A 15,066-nucleotide genomic window follows, 5' to 3' on the forward strand; every position below is an offset into this window, starting at 1 on the left:
AACATGGAGAATATTGAAGCAGGACAAGGGGGAAGCATCTTGCCTTAAAAGTTAGGTCATCAGAGATATCTTTTTTGGCTTCCTCCAGTGTTTCCAAAAGTTGGACCAAGGGACCATGAATCTGTTATCGTAAATAGGAATGTGATATTTAGTCGCAAAAGGAAACATAGTTAAGGTAATCAAAAGAGTACCGGACTGGAAGTCAAAGTGATTTTACACACTTACGTGTAAAATGGTTCCTCATATCTAAATTGAGGGGGCTGAGTTAGTTGATTTCCATGGTGCTTTTATTTTCTCTCATTCTATGAACATGCTTCTTCTGCCAAAATTAATTTCACATCCATATCTGGTCATCTTCCTTTCAGTGTTTAAATAGCCATAATACTAAATCATTTTTATCTGGGTCATCAAAAATTTTAACATTTGAGTGAGTTGGAAGGAAGACTAGAGCACTGATAGTATATAGCTTCAGATAAGAGGCAAAATAAGTATCCTGCATGACGAAGAATCAGCCAGGAGATCAGCATGAGCCTGAGGGAGAAATAGCCTAATATGCTTCCCAAATAAATCAAAAAGTCAAAAAATATAATAGAAGCTGGGCTTCTGGTTAGTGAAATCCAATGAGAAGAATCTCTTGACCCTCAGTGTTCAGAAATTTTTCTCTTGTGCATTTTGCGGAACACTACAACACTCTCATGGGGTGAGCTGAGAGTCTCTTTCTTTGGGACAGCACAAAAACACTTCGATTCACCTTGATTTTCTGTCACCCTGATTTTTCTATCTTGAGAAAGCATCTTTGGAGACAGAGTATATGGAAAATAATAATCAGTATGCACTGACCACAACTGTTTCGTGCAACTTAGAGACCTTTTAGAATAATTCCTGTTCTTGTCCAAATTGCAGTTTATACTTTTTTGTCACATCAGCAATGTAATTGGACCCAAAGAGATAAGGCAAAAATGTGACCCTGAGATGATATAAAGCATCCTTTGGGTATAAGTTTTACTAAAACAGTTAAATAGTCTCTGATGTTTTACTGACAGCAGCAGTATTTTTTAATAAGAATGGTGTGTGTAAAACCAACTGAATATTAGCAAAATGGGACTGATGTGAGGCTCAGATTGGTTTGTTTGAATGATCTTCCAAGTATTTTCAGAAATCCATAGTACATTCTCACTCTTGGCTGTTGATAGCTGTGATATAATAAAATGGATGGAAATTCCCAAAGTTGCCCTGCTGGGAGCTCCCTGCTCATACCTCTGCCTCATCTACCATTCATTCTTCTGTCCTCCCCTCCTCCACTCTCTTCAGTGCTACTGTGGAAGATATGAATTAACTTAGGTACTGTAGCTGCTGGCTCTCTCCTTCCCCCCTAGACACATCACCTCAGCTGACACCCCCTCCCTGTCATTTCCCTGGGCCAAAGGAGGGGCAAGAAAGCAGAGAAGTTGCCAAGACAGGCACTGGGCTGTCATCCTATTTCCCGCCTACACTTTTCCTCTTTACCTCTAGTACACCCTTCTTTGCACAAAGAATGCACACACATGCCCATTTTGTGGGAAATGATGTTATAGCTTACCCAGACATTAACGTATGGCTATAATATTTACATAAGTTAAAGAAGCCCGAACCATATATCTATTCCCTTCCCCCAACAAGTACACACACACACACACACCATTGTATTCCTTAGCTTAACTTGACATTTATTAACAGCTGCCAGTGCCCTTTGTAGGAGAAGAAAGGAGGTGGATTAGGGATGCAGCTGCTGAGGGAACAGCCCCTGCTCTCTCCCACTCTCATCTCAGCACTTTGCTATGCCATTTTCCCCGCTTCCCACCTGCTGACTTCCTACTGCATCTTCTGTGTTCTCATTGTTCTCTTCCAGCCTAATTGGACACAGGCTCCCCAGGCAGAGGGGAAGCAGTCCCTAAGATTCAAGAGCAAGAAGGGTTAAAGTACCACAGTGCACGCTTTTTAGGGAACTTGAGGGTAGAAAGGAGAAAGATAGCAGAGTTGAAGCAGTGGCTGACAGATACTGAACTTACATCCATTTCCACCTTCTAGAATAGCATCATAGTTTGTCACCAATAATAATATCTTACATATAGCACTATCCACACAACAGTCTTATGATAGAGTGAAATTATGATTAAGCCCATTTTACAGATTGGAAACCCATCTCAGGTTGTGACTTGCCGAAGGTTACATATCTCATATCTGGGCAAGTGTCGGAGTCAGAAGACAAACAGGTCTTCTGACTCCAAAACCAGTGCCCACCATGTCAGATGGGATTCCCAACGTACTGAAGCTTTCTCCTCTATTTTCCAGAGTCTCTAAAAGTTCTGTCTAGCACCCTCAGCCACTTACCCATCTGGTAGTAGGCACTGAATAAAGGTTTACTGAATTGAATTGAACCTAAAGAGGAAGGGAGTAGATTAGCCAAATGAGAGAAGTAGTTGCTCTGCCTTCATCGCCACAGTGCTAGCAGCCAAAAGATAGTTACACATATATGTTGACATCCATTTTTAAGGTGTAGTACATATTTATGTACAGTGGGGTACGAATCATTTGGGATGAAGTAAAATGATTAAATTTATTATACTTGACTTGTATAATAAAACTTTGTAGCTTTTTACATTTGTAAGAACTTCTAATATGTAGCATGTCCTCCTTTTGCTACAGTCAATTGTTTTACACAATTTGGCATTGAGTCCACAAGATTTTGAGATATTTTAGAATTCTTGATGAAATCACACTTTTATGATATTGGACATTAAGTGTGTCTTTGACAAACAGCCCTTTTTTCCAAGTCTACTCTTGGTTACAGCCCTTGGATTTTCAATGTGACTTAAAGTGAATTCTCAGGGTTTTGAAGCACATTTATTTATGTATCTCACGGATAAAATTCTTAACCTTTGTTGGCATATGTGGCATATTGCATATGACCATATTATAGTATTCATTTTGCAATATTGTGTCTCTGTTTGAGAATTTCTGTAATTCTGGTATAATTTCCTTTCTCAATATATCAGTGTATTTATTAAAGTTCATCATTCCCTCATTTAAGTACAAGACTTCTAGGCCTATGGAAAGTAAAGCATCCTTAAAGTTTTTGTGAGTGATGTTTTTACTGTCTGATGAAAATGCCTAGATCTTATATAGTCATGTAGACTTCTTCTGAAAATGGTTTTGGTATTGGCATTGAATGAAAAAATAAGTTTCATCAGAAAAACAATCACATTATTCCTTCTTTAGTCATTGAGTCATTGAATTGCCTCACCTGGGACAACCATTTTTTCCTCATAACAATGATTAGCATAGGTTTTTTTTTTTTATTTTATTTTATTTTATTTTTTTACTGGTCTGCTTACTGTTCTTCTAACTTCAAGAAGACTATGCCTCTCTGTAAAGGAATCAGCAATCCATTTTCTGCTTTCCTCTGAAGAGTTCAGTTTGTTTTCTGAGGATTTATTGGGCTATTTCATAACAATAGTTTTCAGTTCTTCTTGTTAGTTTTAATTTTCAACTGCTCTTTCCTTTGTGCTTTGGTATAATTGATCCTGTTCTCTTTTGGCCTGGAATGATCCTTAAAAGACCTGACTTCCTCATACTTCCTCATACCCTTTAATATTTCTAACAGTTATTGAAGTGTGCTTTTTAAAAGCTACAACTTTTGCACATATTTTCTTGGAGTAATATGCATTCTTTAAAGCCACAGAATTAAAAACACAACAGAAGAGAACAGTGATACAGATATGTATGGTATGAAATCCAGCCGTCTGCTGACAAAGAGCCAGCCAAAGGTGGGAAAACCAACTGTCTGGCTTCACTTGATCAATGTCAGGTGTCCTTAGTGTCAGCAATTCTGGTGTCATCAGTACAGTCACTTTCATCTCAGGAAATATATACAATACCCACTAAGGGGCTCAGAACCTAAGTTCAGATCTCACTCTGCTTCTTACTGCTTGTGTGAGCTCGATCAAGTTATTTTATCATCTCTGGGCAGCAGCTTCCCTCATCTGTAACATATAGCCCTCAGGTGAGAACCATAGGTGAGCCCTGAGCTTCCCTCAGGCTCTCAGCCCTGTGAACCACAGTAGCAGTCATTAAGACCATTTCAAATCTTCAGATCTCAGTTCTTTCTGACATTAACTTCTCATTGCTTTAATCCAGATGTGGACGCCAATCGAGAGCTGCCACTTACTCAGCCACCTTCTGCCCATTCTTCTATCACCAGTGGAAGCTGCCCAGGAACTCCAGAAATGCGCAGACGACAGGAAGAAGCTATGAGGAGACTTGCTTCACAGGTATAGTAAGGTTCCACCAGCATCAGGTTTCTTGTAATATTAGTAGGAGAAAATAGCTAGTCCCTTGGGAATAAGTAGAATCTGGTAGAGTTCTGCCAAGATGATGAGGAGAAAGGTTTTTCTGAAGCTCACCATCTTCACTATTCCTAGAAAATTATTTCTCATTCTTAAAATTCTTTCTGGATGTGTTTCCCTGGCACTGAAGAAGGGGAATGATGTAGGTAATATCTTCGAGGTTTCTAAGTTTTATTTATAATAAGGGGCAAAGGAAGAGAGAAATTAAATATCAAATTCATCCTAAGTCACATGGTCAGCATTATTCTAGAACAGGGCTGTCCAACCTCAGGCTATCTTAGGGCTGCATTAAAATAAAATGATTATTCGAGGGCCGTACCCAGAATAAAAAATACAGTACACTAATAGAAAGTGGGGGAACATGCATCATCAGTGCAACAGGCGAAGACGCAAACAACAACACAACAGTATGAAGGTAGGCGCATTCTGACTAGTGTGCATCACGCAGACGGAACGCATCCCACAGATCGATTGAAAATTCTGTGCGATATGTCCCATCTGTAATACTGCTTAAAAACACCAAAGAAAATTAACATCAATGAGATTATTTATTAGTGATGGAATTAAAACATCTAATATGCATTCCATGCAAATTATTATTTTGTTTTTTCGCTCGTGAAAATTAAAACCCACAGGTGGGCTGCATAAAATCATACTGTAGGCCACATGCAGGCCTGTATTTTGCCTTGTTCTAGAACATAGAGTAGTAGAGCTAGAAGGGACCTTAGTGATCACCTCATCCAGTTAGGTGAAATGGCCTGCCCAAAGGTCACCCAGGTTATTAGCAACGGATCCAGGACTAGAAACCAAATTATCTCTCCCACTTTAGTGTTTATTCTACTACACCATTTTGAGCTCCCATGTCTAGCCAACAAGAACTTTTCTCAATGTTTAATTTGTGAGTCTATAAGTAACATAATGGAGGTGGAAAGTTGAATTTTGCCGTATCTTGCATGTGGTTGATTTTTCAGCTGCTCTTCATGAAAGCACCAAACACACTAAACTCTTAATATAGCCTATATGGTTATATTAAGAAGATCAAACATTTTTACTCCAGAGTTAAGCTACGGGCTAGAAAAATCTTAGCATTTAAGAGCACACAACAGTTATGTTGAAGAGCAAGGAAGTATACAATCTAATACATGCTGGGAGTGAAGGAAGTGAGAGGAAGGATGAAAATAGAGAAATTCTCCAGATCACTTGTCCTTTCCAAAGAAGCATTTATATTTGTATTTTGTCTTCTTAGAAAAATACCCCAAAACTGTCAGTAATTGTTATTCTCTTGTTATGATTGTGCATTAAGCTCAGCAAAGCAACATGAATGTTCCAAATAAACTAAATTATTAACCATTTCAAAAACCAAATTCAGTCACTTGGCAAAATCACTTAGACTGTCTGGCAATAAAAATGTAACAGGGGACTACATTCCTTCTATGATAAGCTTCAAGGATAACTTCAGATTGAATAAATTGGAATTTCTAACAAGCATGTAGTCTTGGATCTTTCTTGGGGTAGAGGAGGTCTCAGATTCTAGTTATTTTATGTAAAAAGATGACTGACATTCATACTCCCCAGCCTTGTCACATTAAAAAGCAGCTCATCACATTATAAACCTACCATCCACATTGTGACCAAATCATTCATAATGGGATTTTGGAAACAGTTATTTTTGAAATTTCCCACACAGCTACTATAATACAACCCTGTTTATCCAGCTTCTTCCTGTAAGAATCTTTGGTTCATCTAGGTGTTGAGCTGTATGAACCAGCACGTGATATGTAGTCCATACAGCCCAAGAGAACAAAACAGTTAATTCACCTTGGATTCTATGCCTGGTGGAAAGTCTAAGTGTGACAAATTGTACAGTGTGGCATCTTTCCCCTACTGTAGGTCACATCTCTTCAGCCCTTTGCCTGGGGAGAAGGGCCCCACATGTCTCTCAGAATTGTCTGAATATTTATGTGCCATTATATGTACGACTAATTTTTTTAAATAGGCTAATGCTCAACATCAGTTAGTGAGTTGCACATTAGTGAGTATCAATATCCATTTAAAGAATAATGACTTTTCAGTTGAGTGTTAGCATCTTTCCTAATGACCAAGTAAATTAAACTGTGTGATGAATTAAAAGGAACAGTGTCCTGGAGAAATGATAACAAAACAAGCCTTCCTCTTTTCAGTAAAGAGATGAGGTGCTACTTTTACATGTTAAAAAGGCAAGAGGTGGAACATGCTATATGCTCTCAGGCACAATGCTATATTGGTTGATTTTACTTAAATATTTTTCTTTATTGAAAGGAAGCAACTATGGTAGAAAAACCAAATGCAACAAAGCATTTTAAAAATATTTAAATTGTCTTCACATATCTGTATATGTATACACACAGATATACATATGTGTGTGTGTGTGTGTATATATATATATATATATGTATCTGTATATATATATCCATACTCTCATTAAATATCATATAATAGAAGTGTTTCCTAGAGCTATCAGTCTGGATATATCAGATTATATACTGTAATTGTTTCAGAGCAGCAGCTAGCTATCTGGTATAAAGTCAACAGCAAAACATTAACAACACATTCTTTAAACATAACACTTTTCAGCTTAGTTACGGTTTGGATGAAATAAGTATTAAAAGCATACTTTAAAAGCTGCCTTATTAATATGTTGCACAAATTTCTTAGAAATAGACATTGGGTAGCTCAGTGGCCACCAATGAATAGACTTGACACTTACTGCACTGCTTGGTTTTTATCAAAACCTCAGAATTATTTCATGTATCAAATATCTTTTGCTGGTTCTCAGGGAGTCGAATTAGATGCGCTTCATAGAAACATGTTTCAAGGTAAAATTATTTATTTTTCTTTATTAAAATGTGACTGTCAAAGTAGTAGAGCAACTTAACAGCCTTTTCTAAACTGGTGAATTGAAGTATTAAAAGCAATAGTCTCTGTTGTTTTTTAATGCATTGTAGCCAAATGGTCTCATATGCAAAATTGCCACCAGGGTAGGAAAAATTTCTAAGGATGTCTGCTTGGTTGCCTGAGGTGAAGATATTTTGTTAGCTTTGGGAATTTAACATGTGAACTCTTCCCTTTTGAAGGATTATTAGCTGGAAATCAAAACTTAATACAGTGTTACTCCTTAGCTTGGCAACTGACCAGTTAAAATAGGGCTGTGCTTCTTATGGAAATTAATGTAATAAATGAGGCCTCAAATAAGTTAGGCTTTAGACATATGCCAGTCCAGTCTTCAGGTCAGTTTTCTAATCAGGGAAACTTTTAGCATATTTTTTAAAGAGCAATCAGTTGCTACTATAATATTCACAAAGAGTTGTCACCGGCTCAGTTCTTAGATTGGAAAACTAATCCATCAAAAATAAGCTGACTAGAGAAATAAGCTAATTTGAAGAAATAGCACTGAAACAAGAAAAGCATTCCCTTTTTCCAGGGAATATTATGTAACTACAAGGGGAGTTCTTCCCCACCTCAGTATCGTGGTTTCCAAATTTGTCACTGCTACTAAGAGAACTGTCATGCAAAGAATTAGATTGCAGTCATTCTGGCTGTTAAGCATAAATCGAGAATTGGGCAATAAATTAAGCCATAATGCAAAGCAAAATGTGATTTAGTGGCCACTGTTGAAAATATTTGACTTTCTAGAAAAAAATTAAGATCAGAAACAGAAAATAAGTAATGGATGATAGGTGCTATGCATGCTTCCAAAATCACCTTTTCAAAATATCTGTATGAACATTTTTACTCTCAAAACTGCTAACCCTGAACTTTGTATGAGAAACATGGTATAATGGAAGTAGCCTCTGCAAAGAGCCGTGTTATGAGGATCATAATATTTGAGTTCAAATCCTGCCTCCTCCATATACCAGCTGTGTGACCTTGAATAAATTACTTAACTCCTTTAATCCTCATCTGAGAAAAACGGGGATAGTAATACTTGTCCCACCTCCCTGCTTCACAGGGTTTTTATGAAGATGAAATTATATAAGATATATTTTTAAAACCCTTTCATTGTAAAATGTATAGCTTGTATTTATAAGCTATATTAACAATAATATTGATATTCTAATACAGAGGGCATTTAATATGAGAAACAGCCTAGGTTCTCTGGGTAACTATGCCATTGACTGACCATTTGACCTTGAAAAAATTGCTGAGCCTCCCTGAGCTTTATCTACAGAATAGAAATAATCATGTTTTTTAATCTGTCTTGCTCCCAGGGAAATTGTGAGAATTATGAAATTAACATAATTCTTAAAGGTTTTTCCAAACCTTAAGAAAATAGCAGATACAAGTTAACAGAAAGCTATGCTGTTCCCTCTACACTCAGATTATATGATGCAAAATTGAATGACTGAGAGTTCTTCATACTTCATTTATGTTTCTATAAAGGAATAGATATAAAATTATATGCACCATTAGAATCAGTGTGTAAAAGCATTCATAGTTTCTGCTCAGGGTCATACTACCTAAATGGGTATGTCCTTCTTGGCCTTTTTAAATTAGCCAGTGCCTTATTTTGACTTCTGGTTCAAGATGCTACTGACATATTAAATTCTACCTATATAAATGCACTAAATGATGGATCAATCCACTATTATTGTTATTCAATCAATTAAGTATTTATTAAACACATTTATTTGCCTCCAGGATAAATGCAAAATCTTCTGTTTAGCTTTTAAAGCCCTCTCTAACCTGGCTCCTTTCTGTTCTCGTTCCTTACACCTGCCTCTTGCCCCCAATGTACTCGATAATCCAATGACACTGGCCTCCTTGCTGTTCCTTGAACTAGGTGCTCCATCTCTAGACCCTGGGCATTTTCACTTACTGTCCCACATGCCTAGAACTGTCTCTCTCCTCATCTCTACCTCCTGACTTCCATGGCTTCTTTCACATCTCAGCTAAAAATCTCACTTTCTGCAAGAAACCTTTCCCATTCCTCCTTAATGCTAGTGCCTTCCCAGTTATCTCCAGTTTATCTTGGATATATCTTGTTTGCACATAGTTGTTTGCCTGCTGTCTTCCCCCAATTACTGTAAGCACCTAGAGAGTAGGGGCTGTTTTTTTGGTTTTCATCTGTTTTGCTTTATATCCAAAATGCTTGGCACAGTACCTGGTGCATAGTAGGCATTTAATAAATGTTTATTGACTGACTGCATTCCAGGTATTAGAAATAGGCAGTGCCAAGAAGAAGTAGAGAGAACACCAGTTTGGCTGGACCGCAAAATGTGGAAAGGGCAGTAATATCCAATGATGCTAGAAAGCTAGGTTAGGACTAGGTTATGAGTAGCTTTAAAAGCTCTTTTTAAAAGGAGTTTTCTTTGATCCCAGAGTCAACGGGGAGCCACTGGAGTTTATTTTGTAGAGGAATGACATGATCAGATCTGCAGTTAAAGATCACTATTAGGGAAAATCAATTTGGAGACAGTTTTTGCAGGATGGGCTGAAGTGAGGAGAGAGACTCAAGGCAGCAATTCTAATTAGGAAGCTGTTTCTGGCATCTAGATAAGAAATGATGAGGGCCTGAGCTTAGTTCAGGCAATGCCTGTGTTAATAGAAAGGAGTGTGATATAAAAGATGTTGTGCTGGTAGAAACAGCAGCATCTGGCATCTGATGAGGTATGTGAGTGAGGCATCAAGAATAACACTAGGGTAACCTGGGAGTCTGAAAGAATGGCAGTGCTCTCAACAGAAATATCAAAGTTTGGAAGAAGAATGGGGTCTTTTTTGGAGGAGTAGGGGATAAAGTAATGAGTTTGAGGTATCTCCAGCATGTCCAGTTTGAAATGTACTGGTTCTCTGGGCCTGAAGTTTGGGGGTAGAGACTGGAGCTGAATATGTAGTTCCAGAAATCATCTGCATAGAGATAGACGATAGTTAAGCCCATGGGAGCTGATGAGGTCATCAGAATGTAGAGTATAGAGAAAGCAGAGAAAAGGGCCTAGGATTTCTAGGGGAACTGCTACCATTAAGGGACTTGATAGGAATAATACAGGCAGAAAAGGAGGCTGAGAAGGATAAATCAGATAAGTAGGGGGAGAACTAGAAAAAAGTAGTATCACCAAAACCCAGAAAAAGAGTATCCAGAAGGAGAGAGTGGTTCATAATATCAAATGTAGCAGATAGGTGAATAAAAATGAGGACTCAGAAGAGATCATCAAATTTTTCAGTTAAGAGATAAATGGTAACTTTGGAGAAAGCAGTTTCAGTTGAGTGATGAGGTCAGAAACCAGATTCCAAGGGGTTGAAAAGTGGGTGAGAAGAGATAAAATGGAGACATGGTGTATGTAGACAGCTGCTGAGAAAAAGAAAAGAAAAAAATAGCATGATTGTTTGCAGGGATGTTATGGTGAAATGATTTTTTTTTAGAGATGGACAAATCTTGGACACATTTGGAGGCAGTAAGGAATTAATCAGTTGATAGAGTTTGAAGATTTGAAGGAGGAGGAGAAAAAGAGAGACAGAGACAGAGAAAGAGAGATGACTTGACTGTGGTTAGGTGAAAAGTAGGCTAGGCTGGAAGGTAACATCAAGAAATCCCATTTTGAAATTAAGAGAAGAGAGAGCCCACATTAAATGACTTTGGTCATTTTAGTAAAGTGAAAGTTGAGGTCCTCATCTAAGAGAAAGGAGGGAGAGGGAAGTATGAAAGTTTTTGAGGAGAGAACAGGTTTTGATAAGCATTTGTGGGGATTGAAATAAGGAATAAATTAAGTGGGACAAAATTGTCTGTAAAGTAAAACTGTAAATGCAACTGCCATTTGAGGAGACTCCTTTCCTAACTAGACACTTTTATACTAAGTATGGTTTATTGTAAATCCTTTGTGCTTGCATGTTGAGTTGTCTTTGAAGCAAAGCTGGTTGTATAGGCTCACAAGTTCGCATACTAGAAGTTCATTTGTTTTTCTTTTTTTATAGCTTTTGCAGAAAGCATTCCTCCCTTCCTCCAGCAAGCTCCATCACCACTAACTTTAAGACAAAAGTAACTTCTGTCAAAGCTTTTCTCAGGATATTCATTAGTATCCAAACTGAGCAGACCGATCATCCTGAGATAAACATAACCTCCCAATGTCACTGAACTGTGTATCATCTTTAACTTAATTTGAGAGCTAGCCCATAAAAACACCTACATCTGAGACCTTTGAGGGTCTTGAATATGGACCAAGGCTGTGTTGCCCTAGGGACTCATTGTTAGTTTGGAAAAGACTATTCATGAGCTAGTCTTTCATTCACTGGCCATTTATCTCTCATAAAAGGTCATTCATAATTTCATTCTTGTGCCCCTTTGCATACAGAGATGATGCTCATAACAGACATAAACGAAGATCAAAATGAGCATGGGTTTGGCAGAAATGACGTTGTTGTAGTGGCAAGCAAAGTGGGACTGTTTGTTGTTCTTTGTTTTAGAGTGCTTCTCAGCACTAAGGCAATCAAGTGCCTTTGATTGAGTCTTGCCTTTGTTTGTAGGAAGGCCCACACCTTTTTGCTAAATAGGTCATGAGAGGTGTGAAGCCTCAAGCACTCAAGCAGAGTGAAGCTCTCGAAAGGTGTGAAGCTCTCTGGCCCTGAAGAAGAATATATATATGCTCTGAGGTTAGCATTTTGTTTGGGGCTCACTCATTGGAAAAGTGTTGGTGTGGAGACTCTGGGTAGCTATTAAGGAGCCTTTGAAAACCCAGATGTTGGTGCTTCTCTCTCTGGTAACTATGTATGTATAGCTTTGGTCAGACAGCTAGAAACCTGTCTGTTGATTTGTGTTATTTGCTCTGTTTGTATTTGCTCTGAAGTTCAGAGTGCTGACTTTTTCCCCTGAACTAAGTGAATGATATATGTATGTTTAATTAAAGTGAGATTGTAAACCGTTTAAAGTTGCTTTCCTTAGAAAAGCAAATCAAAGAGTCTGTGCTAGCAGCCCTCCTGTGTGCTGGTGTTATTGGTCTTACACAGCTATAGTATCTGCAAGTAATGATGTTGTTACAGTTGTTTTGGAGATGTTGAGTTTGGGATACCTATAGCACAACCAGCTTGAAGCGTCTGATAGAACTGTGTGACTTAGAGCTCAGAAGAGAGAATAGGACTAGATATGTAGATCTAGGAGTCATCTGCATAGAGATGATAATTAAATCCATAGGAGAATAGAGAGGAGACCAGGAATGAGTTTTAGGGAACTTTCCACCTGCAATAAGGGGGTATGGTATGAATGATGAACCAAAAAAAGAGACTGAATAGTAGTCCAGCATCTCTGAAAGAATATTGGTATTAAACAGGAGAAGGAGTTGTCCTAAACAATCCTTGTCTATCATGTGTTTCTACTTGTCAAGAACGTCTAATGTTTGCTGATTGAGGTGATATCTGGTCTCTTTTGCAGTCTTTTTGTGGGGATTGCCTTATATCAATTAAACTTTTGAAGGAAATGATCATCCACACTGATGACTTTTCCTTGTTCCCTTTCCCATTTTTCAGTATCATTAATGTGTTTGAATGTGTTGGTGTAATTGTACATGATATCTTCTCCTATTTTTTGGCATGCCTTTCCCTTTTTTGGCATTGATTTTTGTCTTTGTTCTGACAAATTGATGATCTGAATATGCACATTCAGCTAATTAAAAAATGACTCCCACGTGAGTAACCAGTCATTTATTTCCTCTTTTTTAAAATTATCTACATAGACACGCCACTATCATGAGAGCTGATTGATCTTTATTTCTGTAACTGCACAGCAACTATGTTTAGGATAGAGATGCTTTGATGACTGTCCTCCACTATTTAATGGGCAGTATGCTATTATTTTACTTGCCAGTACCAGGAGTAGACTTCCAAGCCTAAAACTTGGTTCTTCTGCACTGTCTGGGCCTAATCAGCATCCAGAGTGCTTACAAATATCAGAATCGACAGAGTAGGGAGTGGAAATTAAAGTGAGGAGAGATGGGATTTTTGGGTCATTGGTGACCTGCCCTGAGTCTCCAGATTGCTCTGTAGCTAAGCCAGGCCTTGGCCCCGACTTGGAGAGAGAACTGAGTTATAGGAATACAGTCAAGCAGATGGGAAGGGAGACAAGAAAGAGTGGAATAAGAGACAGAGAAGGGACAGATGAAGCACTGGATTTCTAAAGTTAGTGGAAGAATGTTCTCAACATTAATCACTATGTAATTTAAATCTTGATATCTAAATGTATTCTTACAAGTCCAGAGCTGCTTGTCCTTTATGTAAGGTTGAACTTGATCCTGGCCCAAGTTCATTCCTTGGGTGACAGATCCATTCTCTAGATATAACAGCTAGAGTTGGGGGTCTCGCCTATGGCGAAGAGAAGCGTAGGGCACACTGATGTAAGCAAGCAAGCCCAGTGTTGACAAAAATAAATAATATCCTTTTCATTTAAAGCTTGATCCTATTGGTCAGTCAGTAGTGGACTAGTTCCTTCAGTTGAATCATGTTTCATTTTTTTGTCCTTCCCCTTAGATAGGATTGTTGGAAGAACTTTTTGTTCATAGGACAAAGAGAGCTCCTGTACTTTGTTTTCCTTTTGCAGACCAGCCCACTCTTTTCCTCACCTTATAAAAGACAACTTAATGTACCTATTACTTCCTCCAGGGAGCCTAACTCTGGAGGTATAGCTATTTTAGCTAGTTTCACTTTGAGTTTAAATAAATAGTCTTGAAATGCTATGACAAGCCATAGCGTACAATTTTCAGGGTTTTTAAATTTTTAAAGCTCATACCAGAAGGGATAGTTATTATTATAATGTTTTGTAATGTAACCTAGTGAACTCCTAAGAGGAAAACATAACTCAGCATGAGGAATGATAGACAACATGGTAGAGTAGTTAGTGTTGGACTGGGAGTCAAGAAGGCCTGCATTTAAATCCCACTCCTGATACTTGCTAGATCAGTAACCAGAGGCTAATTACTTAACCCCTGAACTACAAGCAGTTCTCTAAGAGTATAATTCACAGCTAGGTTATGGTCTGCATTGATGAAGAAAGTTCCCACATCTCCAAAACCACACCTTGACTTAGTACAGGGAAGGGGTCAATAAAAATGAAATTTTCAAAAGTCATGTAAGTAATGAGGCCCAAAGTGTATGGGGCACAGAGTTGGGGGGGGGGGGAAGTGCATAAGGGGAAGTAGTTAACTACTTGTCTTGAGGAGTTTGTACAAATTTGAGCAGATTTTAAAAGGTTCTGGTAACAGTGACTAAGAGGGATGATGCTTATAATAACTTCCGCACTGTGCACAGAGTGAGCCAATATCTACCACTGAGCACTGCCACAAGGAAAACCTAAAGAAAATAAATATTCCTGAGCTAGCTTTCTTACTCTTATCATCTAGGGAGAAAATTATAGATAGCGGCAGTAAGAAATTTTATAGAACTGTTACAAGATGGTTTTGACAGATTGTACATACATATATAGCTGTTTCTAAAATGTCTTGTCAACAGCCTATTCTCCAGCCAAGATACACTATCTCAGAAAGAGGTTAAATTATTTTCCTGCTCAAATTCTTTCAAAGGAATTGAAGTTTTAAGATTTATTACAGTTCTTAGTGTAGGCCTGTGGCAAGTTGCCAGAAAACTGCAGCTCAAAGAAATGGATGCACATGAAGGAGTTGCAGCTTTTACTATAGCTTTGACCTTTGTTAGCTGAGACCCCGTTAGA

At 38.1% G+C, this 15,066-nt stretch overlaps 1 protein-coding gene across 1 annotated transcript in view; it reads left to right on the forward strand.

Annotated features, from left to right (window-relative positions):
• TANC2 (tetratricopeptide repeat, ankyrin repeat and coiled-coil containing 2) overlaps positions 1-15,066 on the forward strand; it is a 352,115-nt gene that overhangs the window by 245,477 nt on the left and 91,572 nt on the right. The window contains exon 8 of the mRNA XM_036755887.1: positions 4,177-4,310. Coding sequence (XP_036611782.1) covers positions 4,177-4,310 — 134 coding nt within the window. The remainder of the gene's footprint in view (positions 1-4,176; positions 4,311-15,066) is intronic.

Source organism: Trichosurus vulpecula, chromosome 4, assembly GCF_011100635.1.
Source record: "Trichosurus vulpecula isolate mTriVul1 chromosome 4, mTriVul1.pri, whole genome shotgun sequence".
Classification (NCBI taxonomy): Eukaryota; Metazoa; Chordata; class Mammalia; order Diprotodontia; family Phalangeridae; genus Trichosurus; species Trichosurus vulpecula.